This window comes from Trachemys scripta, chromosome 1 (assembly GCF_013100865.1).
Source record: "Trachemys scripta elegans isolate TJP31775 chromosome 1, CAS_Tse_1.0, whole genome shotgun sequence".
Lineage (NCBI taxonomy): Eukaryota > Metazoa > Chordata > Testudines > Emydidae > Trachemys > Trachemys scripta.
Window position 1 is genome coordinate 81,838,301 of NC_048298.1, and position 26,150 is coordinate 81,864,450.

At 39.0% G+C, this 26,150-nt stretch overlaps 1 protein-coding gene across 1 annotated transcript in view; it reads left to right on the plus strand.

Moving 5' to 3' along the window:
* The window catches only part of CFAP54 (cilia and flagella associated protein 54), a 196,912-nt gene that overhangs the window by 106,599 nt on the left and 64,163 nt on the right, over positions 1–26,150 (plus strand). Inside the window, exons 34-45 of the mRNA XM_034774729.1 lie at positions 458–688; positions 1,162–1,304; positions 3,572–3,753; positions 8,101–8,328; positions 9,286–9,509; positions 9,607–9,742; positions 12,788–13,077; positions 15,478–15,544; positions 18,791–18,973; positions 21,275–21,361; positions 23,156–23,278; positions 24,178–24,231. Coding sequence (XP_034630620.1) covers positions 458–688; positions 1,162–1,304; positions 3,572–3,753; positions 8,101–8,328; positions 9,286–9,509; positions 9,607–9,742; positions 12,788–13,077; positions 15,478–15,544; positions 18,791–18,973; positions 21,275–21,361; positions 23,156–23,278; positions 24,178–24,231 — 1,948 coding nt within the window. The remainder of the gene's footprint in view (positions 1–457; positions 689–1,161; positions 1,305–3,571; positions 3,754–8,100; positions 8,329–9,285; positions 9,510–9,606; positions 9,743–12,787; positions 13,078–15,477; positions 15,545–18,790; positions 18,974–21,274; positions 21,362–23,155; positions 23,279–24,177; positions 24,232–26,150) is intronic.

Below are 26,150 nucleotides of genomic sequence, written 5' to 3' on the forward strand. Positions count from 1 at the left end.
ACAAGTGGCAATAGAAGGCTAAATATTGTTTTATCAGATATAAAGGCTATAGAGTACCTTTTAGTGTCACATTTCATATAGTACTTGCTGCAATGCCATATTTAAATGACAGAGTATAACACAGAGCCTAATTCTTCAGTCATTATTCAGAGAACACTCCCTTGGAAATCAGTAATAAAAGAGAGAGTATCAGGATTTGACCTGCATGTTGTAAATATCTCTAAAATTAAATATATTTGAAAAAGAAAAATACACTCTGTCCTGGTTCAGTAAAATCACAGCTGTAGATGTCCTTTTTATAGAAATGTATAATGTGCTTCTGAGCTAGTAAAAGTCTGTTGATGTATAATGGGGTTATTCTGTTCTGTACCCTTTATCATTTTCCCTCCATCATTGCTTTGGAAGGCACAACATCTGTTCTGCTAATGTACAAAATCATTAACATGTTTTTGTTTAGGAAACAGCGAGATGAGATAGAAAAAGTAGCTTTTCACACCCTGGTGGTACTGCTGAATCCAACTGTTAGTAATTACTTAAAACGAAAAAGGTTCCATCAGGTATGTCTTGAGGAGATGCCCTGGAGGTCTCAGATGAACATTTATCTGGCAATTACTCACTTCAATTTGTTTAAAAAGCGGCTGGAAGAGCAATATAATATTGGAGTTTGCAGTTTACAACATTTGAACAGGTATGATGTACTGTAATACTTAAAACATGAATGTATTATTAATGCTAATGCTTACATTTTTAATTAAAATCCCATTGGTCAATTTGGTAATATGGCTAGCTCCCCTCATAAGGTTGTACGAAAAAATTTATAACTCCTATGCACAAGAGTAAAGCAAATCTTACATCATACAACAGTGAACCTGTACTATTTTGCGTGATTATTATAGTATTTTTGTTTTATTAAGTCAGGAAAGCACTATTCCTGAGTCAAGTGAAGGTTTTGGAATTGTACTATAGAGCATTCTTTTTGTCTTATTTTTTTCAGAATTTAAAACTTCTGACCATAATTCATTATTTAAGACTTATAAAAGTAATTGAAGAATAATCAAAATTCAGTGATGGTGGAATGAATATTATGAATGTGTTTGGAAGTCTTCTTTAATACAATATCTAGATTTTTGAATTATTTTTTTATTTCTTTCTCCCCTCCAGTTATGATGTTCTGGACCCTGAAATATTCTCATTAAATAATTCTGGCATCATAGTTGTGAGAGGAGGAACAGATGACAACATAGGAACCCTGAGTCACTTGCTGATTAAAAGAAAACAATCAGAAAGTAGCAGAAAAATAACTGGTAACAGTTATGAATGTGTGAACAGACTAAATCTATTTAACCTAGCTTTCTCCATTACCTTATTAACATTGTCAGAATTATGAACCACCTCTTACAGACAAAATGCTGTATGGAGATGGTAAGGTTAGATTAGTACTGGGACTCAGGAGACCCCTCATTTTACTCCCAGCTCCATCACTGGTTCATTTTGTGACCTTGGGCGAGTCATTTATACCTCCATTTGGAGAAGATTGGAACCGGTCCTCTGGGCTTTCCTAGATCCCAAAAGTCTCCCCTGTGTTTTCCTTCCCCACATATACTACAAAAAGAAGACTCGTCTTGATATTGGGTGTTTATAGCAGCTCTGGCCAGTATTATATTTTTTACAGCTTTCCTTGGGGCCATTGTTGCTATGGAGAGTTTTTAGCAGTGTGGTGACCTTGACAGAAAGATGAGAGGGGAATACATAAGTACATAGCTATTGCCATACTGGCCAACACCAGATGTTTTTGGGAAGATGCAAGAAGCCCCATAGAGGCAGATGTAAGATAATATTCCCCTCAAGAAGGTCTCATCTTAAATCCTCATAGTTAAAGACTGACTTAAGCCCTGAAGCAGGAGGTCTTATCTGCCTTCTGATATTTTTTGTTACTCTGAGTGTTATAACTCTGGATATCCTTGCTATACATTTATATGTTCTGTCCCTCTTTGAATCGCTAAATTTTTGGCTTTAATGGCATCCTGTTGACAGTGAGTTCCATAGTCTAATTATGTATTGTGTGAAGAAATGTTTCCTTTTATCATAGACCTGAAATCCAAAATGTGGCTTACATTTATTTTCTTTATTATGGGAGGGCTGAGTCCCACACTCCTGCACAAACTCCCTCTTAAATTCCTTTTATATATTACTGTCACCCACTAGCTTTCTTTTCAGTGCTGCTTGAGTGGCTCTGTCTTTGAACTAGTGATGATTGTAAATTAAGTGATTCAAAGGTTTGGTTAGTTGAAGGTACATGTTAAAAGTTTCGGTATATAAAGGTTAGGAGGGCAGATATGTTTCAGATAAAGAGCCTCTCTTTTACAGGCCTCTGATAAGCTTCCACTTTATTCCCTAGAAGTTAAACTACTTCTTCTTCCAAACACTTCTAGTTTCCTTAACTTTGCAGATCCATTTCCAGGGTCTTTGGCTGAGGGTCAAGCACATGATCATTTCACTTGTCCCCTCAAGTAACATATACTGTCCATGTTAAGGAGTAGTAGTAACTAGATGCCAGCCCTTCCTGGGTTTCTCTGCAGCAGCTACCTTGAAACTAAGCAGTACTCTCAAGTCTTTCTTGTTATTTACAACTCAGAGCTCACTGTGAATTTATGAAACCCTAGAGCCATTTATATTTCTGTGTTCTAGAATTCTGGAAGTACATATTTTTTTCTAGAGTTCAAGTACTAGAGAAGCTTCATTTCAACCTGAAAGAACCATTTGCAGTAAGACTTCTCTGTAACTCAAAGGCTACTAGATTTTGTAATTCCCTGTGAAGGAGACCTATCACTAAAGAGCTAATTGCAGTGGTGTTGTAGCCATGTAGGTCCCAGGATATTAGAATAACAAGGTGGGTGAGGTAATATCTTTTATTGGACCAACTTCTGTTGGTGAAAGAGGTAAGCTTTTGAGCTTTCACAGAGCTCTTCTTAAGGACTTGGAAAGGTACCTGAAAAAGAGCAGGTCTAAAAAGATGTCTGTGTAAGCTGGTCTTTTTCAGAAACAGAAGTTGGTCCCATAAAAGATATTCCATCACTCACCTTGTCTCATTACAGAGCTAAGTAATTTTTACCAACAACAAGCGTTGTCACAAAAAGAGAGTGTGATTCATTCCCTCCACCACTTTCTCTCCAAAGAGGGCTTTGCCACCAGTGGGATTTTGGGGAGCTTGCTGAATGGCCACTTCCCCTAAAAACTGCATGGCTTCAGGGAGAAAGAATTCTTAATAGAAAAGAGGTTCTGGTTTGGTTTGGAGGATGGACAAAATATTAGGCATACTATTTTGGTTCAACCAATTTTCCCATCACTACTTTGACCTCCACTTCACTAAAAATATATTATGATATTATAAATATAACTTATTTATAAAAATAATTGTATATAAAATTATAAATTATAATGTTAGCTTTGGCATTTCCTGATTTTTGAATATTTAAGTGCAGCTTTAAAATCTTAAGTCTAGTGATGTGATTTTTCTTATGTTTTTTGAGAATGTTAACTTAGTTTTAACCAATTATCTTTTTATTTCAAGATCCTGATAAATCTTCGGAACACAGCAGTAAATTCAGTGAAGCAGATACTCCTCGATCTCAAATGACAAATGATACAGAGTTATCCACGACTCTTTCCGCCAGAGAGCATGAACGGCCTATGTCTAATGCCATTCTGTTAGAGCATTTCACAAAAACCTTTCTGCATTTAAGAAGAGCAGTGGTAACGTGCACTTTTGAATTAAGATATTTACTACTGCTTTATATTATTTAGTTTTTTTAAAATACTACTGTACCTCAAAAAACTTTTAAATGGGAGAAAACTAGTGATTTTTCATCCTTAGGAAAATGTTCAAACACTGCATATCATATATATACACTTTTTTGTACTTGACATAACTACTTCATCTTACACTTTTTTCATAATTTTTCTTACCATATTTTCTAAATCCTTCCTTAAAGTATTGCCAGACTTATTTGTTTATATTGTTTATATCCTTTGTTAGAAGAGTTGAAGGCCATGGTGAATAAGTGATCAATCTTGATGTCTTAAAAACTATTTTAATTGTAGCTCTTTTGGGACCCCCTCTGTTCCTCCCAGCTCACCTAAATTCTCACTTAAAAAAAAAAAGTGACAGAGTGAAGTAATATACAGCTTTGAATATTATTAACATACAAAGCTTTTGCAAACATTTTAAAAAATGTTTTAAGAGCCTGTGTCGTAAGTAGAATATGTGTAGACCTAGCACTGTAAGTATGGGTACATTTCAAAATAGAATACTTTTTCAAATTACTTCTTTCTTTAATTGCCAAGTCTTAATTTCATGAGGATTTATTTTTTTCTATGGCAACATTTGATAATGTAACAAACATCTAAAACATCTATAACAATACTTAATAAAACCTTTAATGTTCACCTGAAAAATATCAGCCTATGGTATTATCTATCTGTAAACACTGAAAGGTAAAAATGCACCGATTAAATCTTCCTCCTGAAAATGGGGTTATATTTTGAAAACGGCATTGTGGGCTTTCCATATTTATTGTATCTCCATGATTACCATATCAAATTTACTCAATTTATAATTTTATTTCCTTTGTCAGCCCTGCAAATTGAACCAGTGATCAGAAAGTTCAAGGCATGTTCTTTCTGAATCACACATCACAAAAAATAAAGACTGAAACATATTTGCAAGTGGAATTTAGTTAATAATTCTGTTGCGTGTGGCAAAAGAGTCCCAGCTCACTCTCATGGTGCTGTGTAGACTCTCCAAAACTAAGTGTAAAAAAAAAAAAAAACAGTAAAAAATTATTTTTGTAGCTCTGTAAAAAGTTCTTACTTGGAATGTATCAACTCTTGCAAGAGAAACACAAAACTAAAGTCCTGGCAGATAAAGAATTTCTGTTATTGGTTCAAATCTAGCCCAATTTGGACTCAGTCCTACTACAGCTGAAGTCAATGTAAGTTTATGTTTTGACTTATGCACATTACACAGCTTTAATTGGTTTGTCTTAATATTCCTAAGAGTCCCCATGTAGACAAGCATCCTGGGTGGACAAATGTAAACATGACAAACCCCATTCATAGAATCATAGAATATTAGGGTTGGAAGGGACCTCAGGAGGTCATCTAGTCCAACCCCCTACTCAAAGCAGGACCTAATTGCCAACTAAATCATCCCAGCCAGGGCTTTGTCAAGCCTGACCTTAAAAACTTCTAAGGAAGGAGATTCCACCACCTCCCTAGGTAACCCATTCCAGTGCTTCACCACCCTCCTAGTGAAAAAGTTTTCCCTAATATCCAACTTAACCCCCCCCCACTACAACATGAGAACATTACTCCTTGTTCTGTCATCTGGTATCATTGAGAACAGTCTAGATCCATCTTCTTTGGAACCTCCTTTCAGATAGTTGAAAGAAGCTATCAAATCCCCCTTCATTCTTCTCTTTTGCAGACTAAATAATCCCAGTTCCCTCAGCCTCTCCTCATAAATTATGCTCCAGCCCCCTAATCATTTTTGTTGCCCTCCACTGGACTCTAATTTTTCCACATCCTTCTTGTAGTGTGGGGCCCAAAACTGGACATAGTACTCAGATGAGGCCTCACTAATGCTGAATAGAGGGGAATGATCATGTCCCTCAATCTGCTGGCAATGCCCCTACTTATACAGCCTAAAATGCCGTTAGCCTTCTTGGCAACAAGGGCACACTGTTGACTCATATCCAGCTTCCCATCCACTGTAACCCCAGATCCTTTTCTGCAGAACTGCTACATAGCCACTTGGTCCCTAGTCTGTAGCAGTGCATGGAATTCTTCCGTCCTAAGTGCAGGACACTGCACTTTTCCTTGTTGAACCTCAGATTTCTTTTGGCCCAATCCTCTAATTTGTCTAGGTTCCTCTGTATCCTATCTACCACTCCTCCCAGTTTAGTGTCATCTGCAAACCTGCTGAGGATGCAATCTACGGCATCCTCCAGATCATTAATGAAGATATTGAACAAAACTGGCCCCAGGACCGACCCTTGGGGCACTCCGCTTGATACCGGCTGCCAACTAGACATGAAACCATTGGTCGCTACCCATTGAGCCCAATGATCTAGCCAGCTTTCTATCCACCTTATAGTCCATTCATCCAGCCCATACTTGCCACCAAGAATACTTTGGGAGACTGTATCAAAAGCTTTCCTAAAGTCAAGGAATAACACGTCCACTGCTTTCCCCTCATCCACAGAGCCAGTTATCTCATCATAGAAGGCAATTAGGTTAGTCAGGCATGACTTGCCCTTGGTGAATCCATGCTGACTGTTCCTAATCACTTTCCTCTCCTCTAAGTGCTTCAAAATTGATTCCTTGAGGTCCTGCTCCATGATTTTTCCAGGGACTGAGGTGAGGCTGACTGGCCTGTAGTTCCCTGGATCCTTCTTCTTCCCTTTTTGAAGATGGGCACTACATTAGCCTTTTTCCAGTCATCCGGGACCTCCCCTGATTGCCATGAGTTTTCAAAGATAATGGCCAATGGCTCTGCAACTCCTTTAGCACCCTGAGATGCAGTGCATCTGGCCCCATGGACTTGTGCTCATCCAGCTTTTCTAAATAGTCCTGAACCACTTCTTTCTCCACAGAGGACTGGTCACCTCCTCCCCATACTGTGTTGCCCAGTGCAGTAGTCTGGGAGCTGACCTTGTTTGTTAAGGCAGAGGTGAAAAAAGCATTGGGTACATTAACTTTTTCCACATCCTCTGAAACTAGGTTGCCTCCCCCATTCAGTAATGGGACCACACTTTCCCTGATCACCTTCTTGTTGCTAACATACCTGTAGAAACCCTTCTTGTTAAGAGTAACATCCCTTGCTAGCTGCTACTCCAAGTGTGATTTGGCCTTCCTGATTTCACTCCTGCATCCCTGAGCAGTATTTTTATACTCCTCCCTGGTCATTTGTCCAATTTTCCACCTCTTGTAAGTTTCTTTTTTGTGTTTAAGATCAGCAAGGATTTCACTGTTAAGCCAAGCTGGTTGCCTGCCATATTTACTGTTCTTTCTACACATCGGAATGGTTTGTTCCTGCAACCTCAGTAAGGATTCTTTAAAATACAGCCAGCTCTCCTGGCTGTATTTGCTGATTTCAGTGAGGTTGCAAGAGCAGAATTCATCCCACTGTATCTGACATTGCTAATAGGTTATAATTGTGTACTTTTGAATTTTATAATAGGAAGCATTTTTTCCATCACTCCTGCCAAGGGTCATGATAGATTCTCCATCACTGGCAAAGTGACTTACTTCCCTTATGTATTATTATATTGTGAGGCTAAATGTATTGATTTTTTTGCAAAGTAGGTTGAGAACCTGGAATGGAAGGTGCTATACAATTATAAATTGTATTGCTGATAAGACCTCAGCTGGAGTATTGTGTCCAGTTCTAGGTGCCACATTTCAGGAAGAATGTGGACAAATTGGAGAAAGTCCAGAAGACAGCAACAAAAATGATTAAAGGTCTATAAAACATGACATATGAGGAAAGATGGAAAAAAATGGATTTGTTTAGTTTGGAGAAGAAGTTTGAAGTGGGATATAACAGTTTACAAGTACTTAAAAGGTTGTTACAAGAAGGAGGGTGAAAAATTGTTCTCATTAATCTCTGAGGATAGGACAAGAAGCAATGGACTTACATTGCAGAAAGAGAGGTTTATTTGGACATTAGGAAAAACTTCTTAACTGTCGGGGTAGTTAAGTGCTGGAACAAATTGCCTACGGACATTGTGGAATCTCCATCATTGGAGGTTTTTAAAAACAACACCGTCAAGAATGGTCTAGGTATTATGTAGCCCTGCCTTGAATGCAGGGAACTGTACTAAATAACCTCTCTGTGTTAAATAACCCTTCCAGTCCTACACTTCTGTGATTATCATTTTATTAATATATTAAGTAAGTTCTTACTGAGGGTGAGTAATTTAAGGAAATCTTCATAATTTTAAAGAATTATTTCTATCTGAGTTTTGAGATAGAGGAATGAATCTTTGTTCAAAACTATACTTTGAAAATATAACAACATTTTGAAAAAATTATGTATAGGTTCTCGCTCATCGTGGTGGCCACTGGACATTGCTTCAAAATACCTGCCGAGAGCTTTGGAACTATAGTCAAGAAGCGCTGTCAGTTGCCAAGCATTCACATTCTCTTCAACGATTATTTCCTATTACCAGAAATTTTCTTATCAGCACCATCTGGTTGCCATTCTATTTGGCATCAGATACGATACTTGATATGATAATTGAACTACAAACTAGTAATTCCCTTAAGGTAAACATGTATTTTTATTCATATATTCTATTTTAGTTAGTTCTTTGAATGGTATGGAAAAATGGAGAAAGGAATCAGGAGAAATTATTTTTTTGTACTGATCATTGATTTTGGTAACTTCAAACTACTGCCCATAATACAGCCTGTACAGAATAACAGTATTTCTTAACTTGTAGAATTATAACTTGCCTTCTAAAAACTTACTTTAGAAGAGACAATAAAAACTGAAGCCATCTATTCTCATTACTGTCTGCCTCAATTTTACATTTACCTTTTCCTTTTATCTTTCCGTTTCTATGTTGCCAATGAGAGCTGGGCAGGAAATGGTTTTTCCCTCCCATGAGAATTTAAGATTTTGAAAAATTTCCCATCTCAAATCAGGATGCAAAGTCAAAATCTTGAAAATTTTGCAAACCAAAAATCTGAAATTTGTTTTGGATTGGATCAATCTAAAAGTTCTGTTTAGAAAATTTTGAAATACTTTCTCTTGATTCCAACCTTTTTAATTTATTTTTACTATAAATTAACTTAAATGTTGAAATAAAAATTGGAATGAAATTTGAAAATGAAAATTTTAAATGAAAACCAAAAAATGTAACTTTTTGACAACTTTGAAACTTTTTCATCAAAAATGTTCAAAATGGGAAATTGATTGTTAACAGTTTCAACAAATTCGCATTTTCTGACAAAAAAAATGTTTTTCAAAAACTTCCCAACTAGCTCTAGTGCCTATTACAAAGTATGTGGAGTGCCTTCCAAACCATTGATTAAAACAAAACGGAGCCCAATGACCAAGGGGGGAGGGAGAGAGTCTATATGGCAAACAAAAGGAAATGGGCAAAAACAAAAGCAATCCAGAAAGAATTTCATTAAAACCGTGTAATTGTTCATTGCAATACAATTAATTGCATTAACTTTTGAAACTGTTCATTATAATGTATTATGTTCTACTCATAGATTTTTGATCCTGAAGGAGATTTCTGTGTTCCAAGTTGTGTAGGAGGAATTGCTGATGAGGACGGGGGTTCTAATCTTACTTTTTGCTGCCCTCTTGATGATATCAATGTGGTTGACTTGAGATGGATATGTGGTCTGGTACTTAGAACTATAGAGCTCTTATACCAAATGAAGAAATGGGAAGCACTGGTACATATAGCCTTGCATTTTAACACAATTACACAGTAAGTAACACTTAAGGGTGTATGGAGAGGAAAAAGCTAGATTATTCATTTAAAACATAAGTAATTTTGATTTGTAATATTACTTGGCCTTTTCCAGTGAAAGATATGCAGAACAAGTGACTCCACTGCTGGTATATGCACAGAGACAACTTCTGGAGAGAATACAGCAATTCAGAGGCCCAGATAGTCCTCAGCCTCATTTCATAAAATATCAGGGTGATAATGCAAACAAGGTGAACTATTTATTTAATTATTTAGATACTGAATCTCACTGTAAACTAAATCCTGAAAAATGTTTTAATTTATTGTGTTTTTAACAGATTAATAAGATTTCTCATAATGTTGAGAAACAGGAATCTTTAAGATTAAATTAAGGAACAATACAGATAAAAGTTTATGCAACTATACCATATTATGCGTCTGTTACAGGGTACTATGCCTTTTAATAGCAGTACTGCTTAATGATTGGTCCACCCTGCCATCTGGTGTGACTCTTTAAGACTCTGAAACATCTGATTATAGATACCAGGACCTGGAAAATATTGGGAGAGAGGAAGCCGTCCTGGGAGTCAGACCTGAGGCCAGGAGCCTTACAGAGAGGCAGAGGAAGGCTTCCCTCTCTCCCAAACAAATGGGCATGAGCTGGCAGAAGGGGACCAGCATAAATGCAGCCTCCTCCCCCATAGCAGGTCAGATAATAGGAGGCATCAGCCAGGAAAGACTGGCCTGCTGAGATCCCCGAAGCTCGTGGGCTAATAAAGGAAAAGAGGACAGCTGAAAAAGAAGCTGGCAAAGGTTGTACAGCTGGTCAACCTACAACTCCTCTCTAAAGAGGAGGGCTCCTGCTTAAGAAGGACTGGAGAATCTAATTAATATAACCCAGTTCCAGGGGGGAGAGCTAGGAGACTCTTTTTAAGGAGGGTCTGAAAAGGAGTAATTCAGAGAAGAACTGGGAAGAGTTCCTTAAACAGAGACGTTTCTCAGAGCAGGGTAGAAGAAAGAAACCAGAGACTACTAGTTGGACAAAGTCAGACAGGATGAATGCCCTGTGTGTAGCTGAGTAGGTCCTACTTATGTTGAAGACTATTGTTAATCAATGAGACTCCTGGAAAGGGAAGTGTTCTTTGATAAAGATGTCTGTCTGGACTTGTTTATAACTTGGGGGGAAGGAAAACAGATGCAGGGCCCATGTGGTGTGCGAGGCCTCACTGAAAGGGGGCACACTGGGTACCTCCATGCCATCACATGGTGTAAGAGAAGGTCCGGACTCACCCCTGCGGCGCCTCCTGCTGGTCGTCCAGGGAATTAGCTCACCAGCCTCTGGAGCGCCCTCTGCAGGCCAGTGATCCGCCTTTCCTCTTCTCTGGCCCCTGTGTCCCTCCCAGGACCCCGGTGCCCCTTGCTGTGGGTTCTGCCCCCTGGCAATACCCATACATATGCTAGGTCTCCCCTCCCAGGGGAACCCCCACCCACTAACCCCACCTCACCTCAGGTGAAGGCCACTGCCAGTCACCAGCTAGCCCCCACTCTCTGGGGCAGACTGCAGTATAGGCCACTCATCATCGGCAAGGTTGGGTTTGGACCTGCTGCCTTGGCCTAGCCCTGGGCTGCCCTCTGCAACCCCCAGTACCGCTTCGCCTATTACCAGGCTGCAGCCTGGGGCTATCCAGGCTGGAGCTCCCCAGCTCCTCAGCCTTTCCCCAGCCCTGCTCCACTCAGGTACCCTGTCTAGCTCCCTGCAGCCAAGCCCTTCTCTCTCTGAAGGCTGGGAGCCAGGAGTTCAAGAGTCTCTCTCTCTCTGAAGGCAGAGAGAGACTCTTGAACTCCTGGCTCCCAGCCTTCTTATACAGGCCAGCTGGGGCCTGATTGGGGCATGCCCCAGCTGTGGCTACTTCCCCAATCAGCCCAGTAGCTTTTCCCTTTGCCCTAGCCCTCTGCCAGGGCTGTTTTAAACCTCTCAGGCAGGAGCGTGGTAATCACCCCGCTACACATGGTCAGAATCTAAACTTGAGGCCTAAAATGCTTGACAGTATCCCTTTCAAGTGAGAATATATATCTGGGTGCCATATGCACTTCTTGATGAATTAAACTGTGCCCCTTGAGGTACTGCTTTGTTGCTATGTACTTGAGTACTTAACCCATAAAAAGTTCAGAATTACTCATATTGAGCAAGCCTGAATACTTAAAAAGCCAAAGAAGAAGAACATGAGAAACCTGCACCAGGAATTCATACATTCACAGTTTTCTACCACTCAGTCATGATTCTGTATATTTGGCAAACTTAAAGACAGCCAGCAAATTCCGTTGTAAGACACTAATGGCAGCAAAAAGTTCTTTTTAAAGTTAAGATTTTTAAAATAAGATTGATGTTCTTAACATCAAGTGTTCAGTAATCTGTGCGATATGTTACAATAAGGTAGAATAAAAATAATTACATTTTTGAAAGCAATGTCTCAAATGGCATAATAAAAACTAATTTTATATAATCATATTTAATATATTAGTTCAAAGACACCTAACATAAGAACGGCCGTACTGGGTCAGACCAAAGGTCCATCCAGCCCAGTATCCTGTCTACTGACAGTGGCCAATGCCAGGTGCTCCAGAGGGAGTGAATCTAACAGGTAATGGTCAAGTGATCTCTCTCCTGCCATCCATCTTCACCCTCTGACAAACAGAGGCTAGGACACCATTCCTTACCCACCCTGGCTAATAGCCATTAATGGACTTAACCTCCATGAATTTATCTAGTTCTCTTTTAAACCCTGTTATAGTCCTAGCCTTCACAACCTCCTCAGGCAAGGAGTTCCTTGGGTTGACTGTATGCTATGTGAAGAAGAACTTCCTTTTATTTGTTTTAATCCTGATGCCCATTAATTTCATTTGGTGGCCCCTAGTTGTTATATTATGGTAACAAGTAAAATAACTTTTCCTTATTCACTTTCTCCACACAACTCGTGATTTTATATACCTCTATCATATCCCCCCTTAGTCTCCTCTTTTCCAAGCTGAAAAGTCCTAGCCTCTTCAATCACTCCTCATATGGGACCCGTTCCAAACCCCTAATCATTTTAGTTGCCCTATATATATATATATATATATATATATATATATATATATGAACCAATATATATGCGTCTTTACAAAGTAACTGTGTCATTTACCATACAGCTATTTTTTCTTAGTAAAATATTGTCTAGTGAGTTGATCAAAAATTATATTTTTTGTGTCTTACAAATTAGATTCCAGTTTTCTGTTTGAATAAGAATTATTTGTAGCTGATAGAAAACAGAATAAAACTCTTCTTCTGCTACAGAAGATATCTGCAATATGATGGATGCATTTTTATGTTTTACAGATCTGCTTTTAAATATTGGTGTCAAGCCCTTGATGAAACACTCAACATAGCTGATGTACTTAACAACTGGCAAGAGTTAGATGGCTTTTCAAAAAATGTTACTGACGACTTTACGGATGAAAGTTCTAAACATTTTAGTGAGAAATGTATTTATCAAGCTGGAATTTGGGGGTGCTTGCATGCAGCAGTTTTAGCAGCTAAGATAGCTCAGTAAGTATTTTATTTTTTAATGTATTTCTTTAGATTTTAGAACTCCACACCAACAAATGCCCATCCAAGGCCTTGAGTGCCCCTGACATACATTTAAAAACATATTAAAGAGGAGTTATAAAACAAAATCAGTCAAAGCAGCTGTACTTCTCCTATTACCCTGACCATGTCTCTTGCTAATTAACAGTGAGCATGCCCAATACATTATAACTGTAAATTCCCACACTGCATCACCGCTTTTCCTTAAAACAAAAATTAATCCCCCAGGTTCCTCAGCCTTCTTCCAATTCCCACTCAAGCACATGAACTTTGTAGCATACCCAGAAGGTTAACAGAGTTGAGCTATTTTTTTAGATCAGCATGTGGAGAGTATTCTAAAGGGAAGTGCCCTCCTTAAGAACACTCTGTGGACAGCCCCCTCTCTCAAGCACTGCCCTCTGATTTTAACTGCAGCCGTATGGTATAGGGAGGGATCATAGGAATAGAATAATAATATATGTATAAAACATAAAAATCTAATAAATGATTGACAAATTGTAGCCAAAAGGACTTTACATCCTTATTAATTTTCAATAGAAACATCAAAATTTTCAAGTTAGTGCTCTTAATGAATATTAATATATTGGGGCAAATTTAATGGGGAAAATAGTAATTTTTCTGATTAGTCTTAGATCAGATGAAGTTTTATCTGTTGTGTGCAGGACTACCGCAAATAACTATATCAGCCAAGCTATTGTATGCATACTATTAAAAGACCATAGTTAAGATTCTGTTTTGTGCCTCTAAGAGGCACAGCACAGAATTAGCAGCTGGGGGGGGGAGGCGGGGAAGGGGCAGGGTCATAGGTGGCTTAAACTACCTTTTGTGACCACTGATCCTGAGCTGCTCTGCAGCCCCAGGTGTAACTTAAGCAGCAGCCTGTCCCTGGCTGCCTTGGTCGACAATGCACCCGGAATCTCTACAGCACTATGGCTCCACCCACAGTACACTTCCACACCATGCGAGTGTCACAGTTCAGGGCAACTGCACCTGTATTCCCCCTCCGTGGTCCGCCAAGGACACCCATGTCAGCAGCCATCACCTCTGTTGGGTAGCAACCCTCATCTGTCTGCCTCCTGACCAGGGTTTTTCCAGGCTATGCAGTTCCCTGCCTACACTGATATTCCCAGCAAGCCAGACTGCCTAAACAGGGTACCATCTCCTGTTTGCTTTCTCTTCAAAGGCTATGGACAGCCTAATGGCCTACAGCTATAAATTACAATATAGCTCTTTATAAGTAAGCACGTTTATTCTGAAGGTAAGAGCATTACCAAGAAAGCATATTAAAACAATAAAAGAATCTACATCCATGCTAAAAAGCTTACAAGAGGTCACCCCAACTCCAGTCTCTGGCTCTAACTGTCACTCCATCAAAACTCACAACTGGGTTTTCCCTGTGGTTACAAGTTCATGATTGTCTCAGATTCAGAACCAGAACAACCAGGAATAGTTCAGCCTTTTCCTTTCTATAGCACGGGCCTTTGATCTTGGTCTCATGTAATAGACAATCAGCAGACAGTGACCCCCTCCTCAGGGCATATTTTCAAAAGGCTGGGTTTTTGCATTTCCCAGAGATGTGGAATTTGCATTCACCTCCCCCTAGATATTCCCCAGGAAAACCACTTAACACTTTTTGTTCCACAAGTCCATTCTTATCTGGCATATTGTTCAATATAATCCTTTGATCCTCCAGGTCTCACATATGTAACATATCCCCACGCTGGAGGTTACATACAACACTGGCCCACAATTATACATAACCCCTTCATTTAATACAATGGACCCCAAAGATACTTAAATTTAATTCAGTTAGGTCTCCCAAGGATGTTGCAGGAAATTGCCATATCTGTCACAGCTAAAGCTTGTGAGGGAGTCCTGGGAAACCAGCCTTACAGCTGTCTATCTCAATTCCTGCACGGGGGAATCCTTCTCCATCAATTTCCAGGGCTTTTAGACCCCGTTTATGCTGCTCTGGCCCTTTTACCCAAAATAATGGGTCTGGAGCAGAGGTAAGGATTTTGCCCCATAAAATGCAAAAGATTAAAGCACCTTGCACATATTATACACAGAATAATGGCCAATCGTCATGAAATCTCTGGTGAGATATTATGAGGGGGGATATAACCACATATCTATTTGTTTCTCTTTTTTCTATATAGGTTCTTATAAGGCCCTCATCATCATAATATTGAGAACCTTCCGGTAGTTCATTAAGCCATGTGACTTAACATTTTCAGATCTGAAAAACTGCTAGAGTTCATTATTAATAATAATAATGATAGTAGGGAAAAAAAGCTTTGTTAATTAACATAAATTAATGAACACATTCAAATGTCTTGCTTATATGTTATACTTACTCAGGTACATATTGACATCAAATGTGAGACTAAGAACTAAATGCTGCATTTTCTCTGCTATACTCTTTAAGGTAAGGATATATTTTCATTTAGAATTTATTCAATAGTTGGCATATTGTTTTCAAAGTATAAAGCTCAATAAATGACCAATGATATAAAAATATTCCTGTATCAAATTATGTAGAGTCAAGATTGAAGGTAGATGCCAACATATGCACATTAAGTTGTGTTCATTATGGGTTTTTTAACATTATTTCTGTATTTTAGTCTCAAAAATTATCATTTCAATAAGAAGTTAGTCTCCCAGAGAAGAAATAAAATATTGAAATGTGAAGATGGCTAAAACATTTGCCAGTCAAATAGATCTTTTTTCCTCTTGAAGTATATAACATCAATATCAGCCTGGTACTTCCTGTCACAGATCACTACAGAGTCTTCATAGATTGTCACACATTTTTAACTAGGTAACTGGGAGTATAAGAACTTTAAAAAAAAATCACTGCAGAATGTTTCTTCTGGTAATGCAAAATATTGACTATTCATGCTAAAATTTCAACTGTGTTAGAAGTTTCTTCTAAAAGGTATGGCAGTGCATTCAAATGAATAAAAATTTCACTTACAAAGAAAGTAAGATCCTTAAATTAAGAATGCAACCTTTTGGAAACAAAGCCAGGAGTAAAGATGTTTCTGTATACTCTGGGAATGGAGATTTGAGGCATTTCTAAAAACAGGGATCCTGAAAGAGGGATCACAAATATCCTGTCAACTGGACTTCTCATAGGCACAGGGGTCTATGCTAATAGATACCAATGCAAATCAGGAACTTAATCAGCTTCATCCAAAAAAATTGAGACTAGAAAATTTGTAGAATTATTTTAATCACATGCATCATCCTAGGATACTTATTCTGCAGCCTGATCCATGAGGATAGAACCCATTCAGACTGAAGCCCTGTTAACTTCACCAAGAATAGAAACCAAATCCTAACACTTGAGCAAAAGGAGAATTTCCATTCGCGCCTGTGATACAAAGCTGAAAAATGTTGATTCCATGCATCAGAGAGCAATAGTATTAGCAGATCATCGCAGTATTATCCTATTTGAAATACTTGTGCATGACTGGAGCAGGACCTGCCCTAGTTCGTTCAGATGGCTGTAGCTTGGTGGAATAGTGTGCTGCAAAATGTGATCAGTCCACTGTCATGTACCTGACAAGTCCCGTAACTTATTGTTTGGTTTGGAAGGTTGTTTTATAACATGGTTTCCTCTTTCTAGTATAGTCTTTAATATAGTTATTGTCCCAGGTTTATGCTAGCTATTTTGTGTTTCACATTGCTGCATGAATCTATAAACGGTAAGGCCATGTCTGCACTAGTGCGCTTACAGTGGCACAGCTGTACTGATGCAGCTGCGCCACTGAAGATCACTCATGTAGATGTTCTATGCCAATGGGAAAGAGCTCTCCCATCGATATAATAGAACCACCTCCAGGAGTGGCAGTGGCTATGTTGGCAGGAGAGGCTTTCCCACCAACATAGCGCTGTGCACACTTACCACTTGTGCCGGTGAAACGCATGTCTCTCAAGAGTGTGTTTTTTCACATCCCTGAGCGACATAGCTTTTGCCGACGTAAGTGGTAGTGTATACGTGGCAAGTCTCTAGGCCATGAGTGCTAATTGTGATGTCATAGACTCTGTATAGGAGGAATTTTCAATTTCAGAGGCAACATTTCTATCTTGTACAATACTTGCCCTTCTACAAATGTTTCCCCTTAAAATCCATTTAAGATGGATCAACTTTAGTAAACAACTCAAAGAAAACACATTTTCCTTATTTAACTTACTGTCCATGTGTCATAAACAATACTATTCTGTGGCTTGGTCTAGGATAGCAAAGATGCTGGCAAGCAGGATGATGGCCATCACTATCCAGGATGTTCCCACTCTCTAGGGCTCTCTCCTCAGCTTTTTCACTTTGACTCCCCCCTCACTCAGCAGGCACAGGAGGTCAAGGTTCATGTCTTCAAATAACAGCCATTTCTCTCTTGACCAGAGAAGACTAAAATAGAAAAAAGGGAAAAAAACTCCCATTGGTTCTACCTCTTACAGTAACATTTTTACCTTGGGACTGCTATTGTTATTTCTGCTCTCAATGAAAGAAATCTCACCTGCCTCAGTGAAACAAGGAGGTGGCTGAAGCAGTGTCCTGAGCTGTGACAGACAAAACCTGCCTAAAGGTGGTAGTGACTCTTCCAGAAGCAGCAGGAAGTTGGTGGAGTCACAGGCTGTGAAAGACCAAACCAGCCTGCTAAGCTTGTGCAAAAGAGAGAGAAGCCTTCCTGTGGGGAAAGATACTCTCCATAAAGAGATGTTTTAAGACTTCCATGATATAAGGAATCTTAACAAGCCCTTCCTCCTTGTTTTCCCTGGCTCCTGAAGTGCTTGAATGAATCATTAATTCCTTCCTGTATGCTATCAGAAGCAGTTACCCTCTTCTCCCAGGGGTTACCTGACACATTTTCAAGAGGCTCTCTGGAAATTTACTATTATACTTGTTCCGCTCTTTCTAAAGTCTTGTTTGGATGTGCTCTGACTTGGAGAGCTGAGCCCTAAACCCCATTAGGAATGTTTCTTAGCAGGAAGTGGAATATTTTCTGAGGCTTCTTTTGTGGTAATTTTGTTTATTGGGATGGATGTGTGTGTGTGTGTGGGGGGGGGTGTATTTGTTTTTGTTTGTTTATTGCAGACTTCCCTCCCAGTCCTGAGTCAACAAATAACTAAGACTACTAGCATCCTTCCCTTTGCCACGCAACTAGTTGTTATAAATCTGCTCAGGGACTGCATAGGTTCCCAGAAAATTCTGAAGGAGGAGAGGAGAGAATTAGAGAGCAGGAAAATACTGGATGATGATGATAGTCATCCTGCCTGTCAGAGCAAGTGATGAGACAAGAAGAACACAGAAAAAGCCACTGAAAGCAAATTAGCAGTAATTTTGAATTTAGTTTACCTTAAATATAATTTACTTGTCCAGACAAACAGACATTCTTTGTGGCTTTTCTGGACCTAGATCTGCTTCTGTGCTTTGCTCAGTGTCATCTGATGCTCTCTTCTATCCATCTACAGCCGGATCCCTTACTCTATCAAGGTTCAGACATGAAAACATTAATCATTCCTCTACAATTTTGCATGGTTTCATTTGGAGCCAGGTGAAATATAGAAGTTGACTGAATTTCATTTTGAGTTTTGGGAATTGTTCATCCTTTTTTATGCTTCACAGCTGCATATATACTTACAAATATGTCATTTTTATTATTTTCAGACATTGTTTAAAGTCTCTATTCCACATCCCACAGCTGATTGTGACTTTGCACAATATGAAATACACAAACTTATTCCTGGCATTGATTTGTTCTCTGATCGCTACAGAGCTGATGTCTCCACTGTAGTTGCAAGTCTGAGTTTTCTTATATTTGAATTGCATTGTGCAAAGCAAAATCTAATAGTAAGTACTATTCAAAAACATATATGAATGAATTGTAAGTCATCATATTTAATAGAAAATTGTTATGCTTAATCTGTTGTGGGTACCTTGCATGTATTGGAGAGAGCCCTTGTTATCTTTGTTGGCTGTTGGTCTGGGGGCTGTTGCAACAGGGTCATGGCACAGAGTTCTGCATTTTTTAATCCCTTAGGGCAGAGATTCTCAAACCGGGGTGTGTGTATGCCCTGGGAAGGAGGGTGCCCCTGGGGGCATCATGGAATGTATTTGGGGAGACGGGCTGTGAGAAGCTTTAGGGGGGAAAAAAACTTTCTGCAGACATTGAGAGCTGGGCAGCTGGAGAGTGGCGGCCGCTGGCCGAGCACCCAGCTCTGAAGGCAGCACCACCACCAACAGCAGCAGAGAAGTAAGGGTGGCAATACCATACCATGCCACCCATCATATTTCTGCTATGCTGCTGGTGGTGGTGCTGCCTTCAGAGGACTGTTTCTTCAATTCTGCTTCTGTCCCACCCTGCAATACCCTAAGTTGCTTAATATATATACAAATGGAATTCAGATACAATTTTATCACTAAAAGAATAAAACAAATCTTGTTTAAACTATGTAAGAAATACTTTAACTCCTGTTATAATAGACAGCAAATTTCTTTCTATCCCTCGCTTAAGTATTGAAACCTTTATTTAAAAAAAAAAAGAAAAACTTGCTTTACTTTGCCACAGTCTCTTTTTTTTGCCCACCCAATCTCATCCACAACAAAGTACATTTTACCTTCTTCTGCTATTATGACAGCAGGTCCTGCTGCAAGGCTCTGGTCTGTACCTCTGCCCTCCACCAAGTTCCTTCCCATTTTCCACTTTAATTCTGTCCCCTCCTAGCCTCCAGGTTAATTTTATTCTATTCAGATTGCTTCTTTCTCTCCAACTTTAATGAAACACACTCTCACCTGCTTATCAATCTCAGAGAGCAGATTGCTAGTTGAAGAAGTACTTCACACACCTCTTTATGCACATCTATAGACACATTGCTCCTGTATCAGGTAGAGTAGCTAGTCGGCCATAGATCAGAGGCACTGCAATAGCAGTACCAGCAGGGCAAGAGCTACATTTCCACCATATTGTAGAGTGTAATCAGTTGTGGGACTGTTTTGGACAATGGACACCATTAAAGCACACTTAAAGTGAGGTCAAATTTGGCTCCAGATTTTGGTTTGATAAAATAATATTTTACAGAATATATTTTTTTCAGAAATATTTTAAATTTGTAGAGAAAACATTTCAAGAACAAACTAAGATTCCCTGGAGGACTTTGTAATACAGACACAGCACTATTAAACTAGTTCATGAGAACCGTAAAGTGACATTGACAAGAAAATAACTATAAGCCAAAGTAACACTGCGTAGCTTGTCCACACTGAAAGAAAATTAAAAAGAAAAAACAGTATAAGTGGTTAACAGTAAAGCAGATTACAAAAGTTTTCAATGTTAATCCAAATATGATTTTTAACCTGAGTATATTTTAATCTGTAAAATAGTGAACAAAGTTTATTTATTATTGCAGGACTGGGTCCTAGGACATTATACTTTTTTGTGTGAGTTACACTTAGATCTGCAGTTGAATTGAAATTAATGGGACTGTTTGGATAGTTAAATATTAATCACATAAGTAAAGATTATAGGATCAAGCATTTACCTTTTATTAACTTTGTCTAATAAAAATAATTTAGATCAAGAGGCACATTCACTGTTGGATAAGCAGGTCCAACTCAGCTGAGCCTTGTCAGGATTCAATTTGTATTCTAATCTAAATAGTTTAAATTAGAAAATTATTATATTTGACTAGGTATTTACTATTTTATAATGTCATCGGTATCGTTTTATCCTTTTAGTGATTGTTTTAGAAAATTTTTGGCATCAGAGTGCAGACTCTTTGAGCAACCCTGTGTACTAAATTCTTTCAAGTAGATGTACTCTTATGGTACATCAAACACCCTTGAGCTAAGAGGACAATTTTGAGGAAACTTTAAATTCTGTTGTATTGATCAGATGAAAGACAGTGCTCTTAAGAATAGTAGGATTGGCTTTAGCCATTTACAGAATTTTGTAAAGTATCCATTCTTCATAGAACACAAGAGAAGCAGTTCTGAAGAAGATATCAAGCCAGGATGGCAATGGAAGTACTAGCACTATAAATTAGGTTACTTTCATGTGTTTTCTTTAATGTAGTCTTTGCAGTACTGTATTTTTGTATTGGCAGACTTTCTGGCTTTTATGTATAGACCGCCTAACATTTTTTTTTCCTGCAGGTTTTGCCACTGTTTACATTGTACCAATACTTTGTTTCTGAAATTTGTCGGGACCCGGTTAAATGTATTGAAGGAAGAATCCTCAAGGTAATGTAAAACTTTCTAGCTGCTACAACATATTACATTTTTGAATAAACTTTTCATTTAACTTTATTACTAAATGTAATTGAGTTACTGTGGCTTGGTATATAACATTGTGCCATGAACTGTAAAAGAAATACTTTATACTTGAGTTCTTGTTCAATATTTCTTCTCTCGATGAGCATCTTGATGGAATGAGAGTCTTTTGTGATTGAAATCACTATTATTTTTTATTATTGTCTTTACTAATCAAGACTCCTACAATAGTCAAAAATATGAACATAACATATTCCCTCTGAGTCTGGCCTTTTTCTTTGGCAAACATTGATTCTTCTTCGAGTGGTGTCCCGGTGTGTGCTCTACTCTAGGTGTCGGTGCGTCCCTGCGCCGGAGATCGGAGATTTTTCGCAGCAGTTCTTGGTCAGGGGAAGGGCACACAAGGAGCTGTCTTGTGCAGCCATTGGTGTCTCCTGTAGCGCACGGACCCCCAACCATCCCCTCAGTTCCTTCTCAGCCTTTCTCGGCTGCAGACGGAGCTCTCCTTGATACTTTCTGGAGAAAAAAAAAGTTACATAGGAACTTATTAGTCTATACTTAGTTACATAGTTTTGTTAGTTCCTCTTAAAGGATTTTCTTCAACAAAAATATTTACTTAGTTCTCCATTTACAAATAGCTCTATGGTTTACCACATCAATTAACTCCCACCCTCATCTATCGGGGGGGAGGAGGGCTCAACGGGGTTTAAAAGTGTGACTCCTGCCGTGAACCAATGCCGGTCTCTGACGGACACACATCCTACATCCGCTGTCTGGGAGAAACTCAGATCTCCCAGAAATGCATACACTGCAGCAACTTGAAGTCAAGAGCAAGTCGCGATAGGGATCTCAGTTTGAAAATGTTTCTGATGGAGAAATCCCTCCAACTTCCACAAGAGACGTCCTCCAGGGAGTTTCACAAACCGAGATCCCTAAGCAATGATAAGGCTCCAACTTCCAAAACTATCAGGAAGTGAGCCTCGACCTCTCCAACAAGAGACTCTCACAAAAAGAGAGCTTCCCTAGCGAGGTCTTTACCCTTGCTCCACTCATCCAGAGAGATTACTTATGAGGCACCGGGCTCCTCCATCACCGTCCCTCAGCGGACCTCTGCTGAGCCCCAACGCGCAGCACTGGAGTCAAGATGTCTCCTGCTCTTTAATTTTTTTTAAAATATGGAGTGTATGTGAATGTGGCTGTCCTTATTCACTTCCTTACTCCTGTCAACACCAGTAATGTCATCAAGAACATTGTCGTAACTTTTGGAATAGGTTTGTCACTTCATTTGTACTCCTGCTAAAGTTCTTTAAATCTTAGTGTGAGAGCATTTTTAAAAACAGCCTAACTTGTAAGTGAAAGTGTTCTATTATAGAGTTTGGATAACTCAAGGAAATTATGAGGATTGTGGAGAAGGGAGAGTACATTGATTTGGATAAAATATAGTTCATTGACTTGAACTATAACTATAAAGTTCTAACCAAACCTGAACCCTAATTGATTTTTTTTTTCAGTTTTGGAGAAAGTTTGTTTATTTTATTGTTGTCACATGAGATCTTCAGCTTTTGGGTTCATTTATTCAGTACAAGATATATAGGATAGCTGTCTAGTAGAGAACATTCTCGATTAAATTGTGTCCATTTTAAATGGTCAAACTTTGGGTCAAAATTACTTGACAATTTCCCTTTTAGTATAATGTATTGTAAGGAAATGGAATGACTAAGAAAAGGCACTAAAACTAAATCTCAGTTTCTCATTTCTTTAAAGATTAAAGTACTTACAGATTTAGGATTTTTTGCGGAGGCTTTCTCTGAACTGTGTCTGCTCAATCATGGCGAAAAAATTCCCTGGAAAGTACCTGCAGGCTACAGACTTATTGGGAAAATGATGGTAAAATATGCATGCTTGGATTATATTTATACCCTTACTTGGTTCTTCTTCATCGAATTATAAAGATCCAAAACCTTTACAAGCAGTAGAGCCATTACTAGTTCCTGAAATTACGAGTACTCCAGCATCATGCAATAAGCAGTTTAGGTGACATGCACTGAATGAGGGAGAAAACCATATATTGAACCGTGAAGACAAAAATAAATTTTGAATACCTTTCTTGTTCACTGTGTGTCATCCAGCCTATACAATGAGTAAGGCAGGCATTTTGCAGGAAAAAAAAAAGTGTATGTGACCATGTAGTGTAAGGCTATAGGTGAAATCCTAGCCTTATTTCAGTCTATGGCAAAATTCCCATTGACTTCAGTGATGCCAGGATTTCACCCTTTCTTATAATGCATATGCACAAAGGGACAGAGTTCAGGATATATACACTTGGGTATCTCCTGATCTTGAAACATTTTATTTTGCAACTTTAACATTCCTTTCATGTTATTTCATGTAAAGAATGTGGTGTGTGTGTGTATAAACAAATGCCATAGAAAGACATTTAATGGGTTAAGAAGCTGAAAGTCTTACAAGAGTAAGATACCAGTGTTGTTTCCTAAAGAGAGTGAGCATATTGCACTCCCACTAGATTGGAACTTAGAGGACACCAGTACCATTAGTGATATTTTCTTTGGCTCTCTGGGAATCTTCATTATTCAGAGCAGCACTTAAACATGTGCTCAGCCACACTGAAGTCAATTGCATTTGAACACATGCTTAAATCCGTTTCTGAACTGAGGCTTACATGACAATATATCATGTGACACTGTACCATTACATTGGTTTCCCCCAAGTTCCTTGTAAGATCATCAGCAACTCATTCATCATTCATTGTTACATTTTAATTACAGTCCTTTCAGAAATTCGACTCATCAAAACCCCTCCTGACAAATGCAAACTTACAGGTAAGAAAACAACTTTGTCTCATAGAACTAAAATATTAGTGCAGAGCAAGACTATTCACCTGCATAGTGTCAATAGAGTCACCTGTTAGAGTCAATAGGAATTATGTGACCTGGAGAATATACCTATTTCTGTGCTTTCTATACAACTTTGTATTGTCCATTATATGCCTCTGTAAAGGGTTTCCTTTTATTATTATTATTTATTTATTTTATGTTAATAACACTCTTTAGCACTTCATAAACATTAAATTTCACAACAGGCATCTTTGGATAGAGGTTAGTGTCACTGTGCCTCAGTGGGTCATAACAGAATACCAGATTCAGGACAAATGCCAAGGAATAGGGCAGACACACTGCAAAACTGGTGGTTATGCTTCCATGAGAAATTCCAAACAAGCAACAAAAGTAAATTTCTGTCTTACTACACTGGCTAACAAGAAGTCAGAAATGCAGTCTCCTTAGGTATTGCAGTCCTTGTTTCAACTCCCAGGCACTAGACTTAATGATGAGTGGTTATTTAAAACCAATTTCATCAACCAAAGGGCTCTTCTGATTCCAAAGGACCAGCCACACGCACAGGTCAATATATAAACTTAGATCTTACCCTAGAATCGTGCTGTTGCCATTCCTTTACTATCTAATACCTAAAGGTTTATTTATAAGAGAAAAGAAGAGAGAGTTAAAATGGTTAAAGGAATCAAATGCATACAATAATTACAAAGTTCTTGGATCAGGCTTGAAGCAGTGATGAAAAAAAAAAAAAAAACTGTTGGCTTGTTAAGTCTCTGGTTGCTTCCAAATGATTAGAAGGTCCTCAGTCCTTTGGTTAGAATACTCCCATTAATATAAGTTCATAGTCCAGAGATCAGAGCAGGAAAGAGGCCAACTGGAGATGTTTCCTGGGCCTTTTATACTTTCTGCCATATGTTGGGAACTTCATTATCTCAAACAAAGCCCTCAGCACAGTTAGTGGAAAAGTACAGCCACAATATGTAGTCCAGCATCACATGAGCTGGTCACATGCCCTTGCATACTTCAGTGAGTCATAGCAGGGGCCATTACCCATATTCTGACTGGAACATCCACAGGAAAAAGCAACAGAGAGTCTTGTAGCACCTTTAAGACTAACAGATGTATCGGAGCATAAGCTTTCATGGGTGAATACCCACTTCGTCAGACGCATGTGGGTATTCACCCACAAAAGCTTATGCTCCAATACATCTGTTAGTCTTAAAGGTGCCACAAGACTCTCTGTTGCTTTTTACAGATCCAGACTAACACAGCTACCCCTCTGATACTTGACATCCACAGGAAAGTCCATCAGGTGGGGGATAAGCTTCTTCCATCACCCATTGTGTTTGTTGATGGGCTATCAACTGGAATACTCCATTCACAATGTTCTGTCTAGATTGGATGTTAACCACCCAGTGGGTGTTACCCAAGAGCAAACACTTTTAAAATACAGGTACATAATCAATATTCATAACTTCATGAATACATGCATGATACATGCATACTGTAATGGGACGACAACTCACCGGCACAGCGCCTTCTGCTGGTTGTCCAGGGAATTAGCTTTTTTCCAGCTCGGAGCGCCCTCTGCAGGCCGGCCGATGTCTCACTTGCCACTGTCCCCCATCTTCCTCCCGGACTCCGGTGCCCTTTACCCAGGGGTTCTGCCCACTGCAGCAACCCCGAATCTGGTTTTCCCCACTCAGGGGAACCCCTAACCACCATTCCCACTTCAGTATAAGGCTACTGCCAGTCACCATCTAGCCCCCATTCACTGGGGCAGATTGCAGTTTACAAGCCAATCATCACAGGCAAGGGGGATTTGGACCTGCTGCCTTGGCCTACCCCTGGGCTGCCCTCTGCAACCCCAGTACCCTTCTGGGCCTTTAACAAGGCCTGCAGCCTGG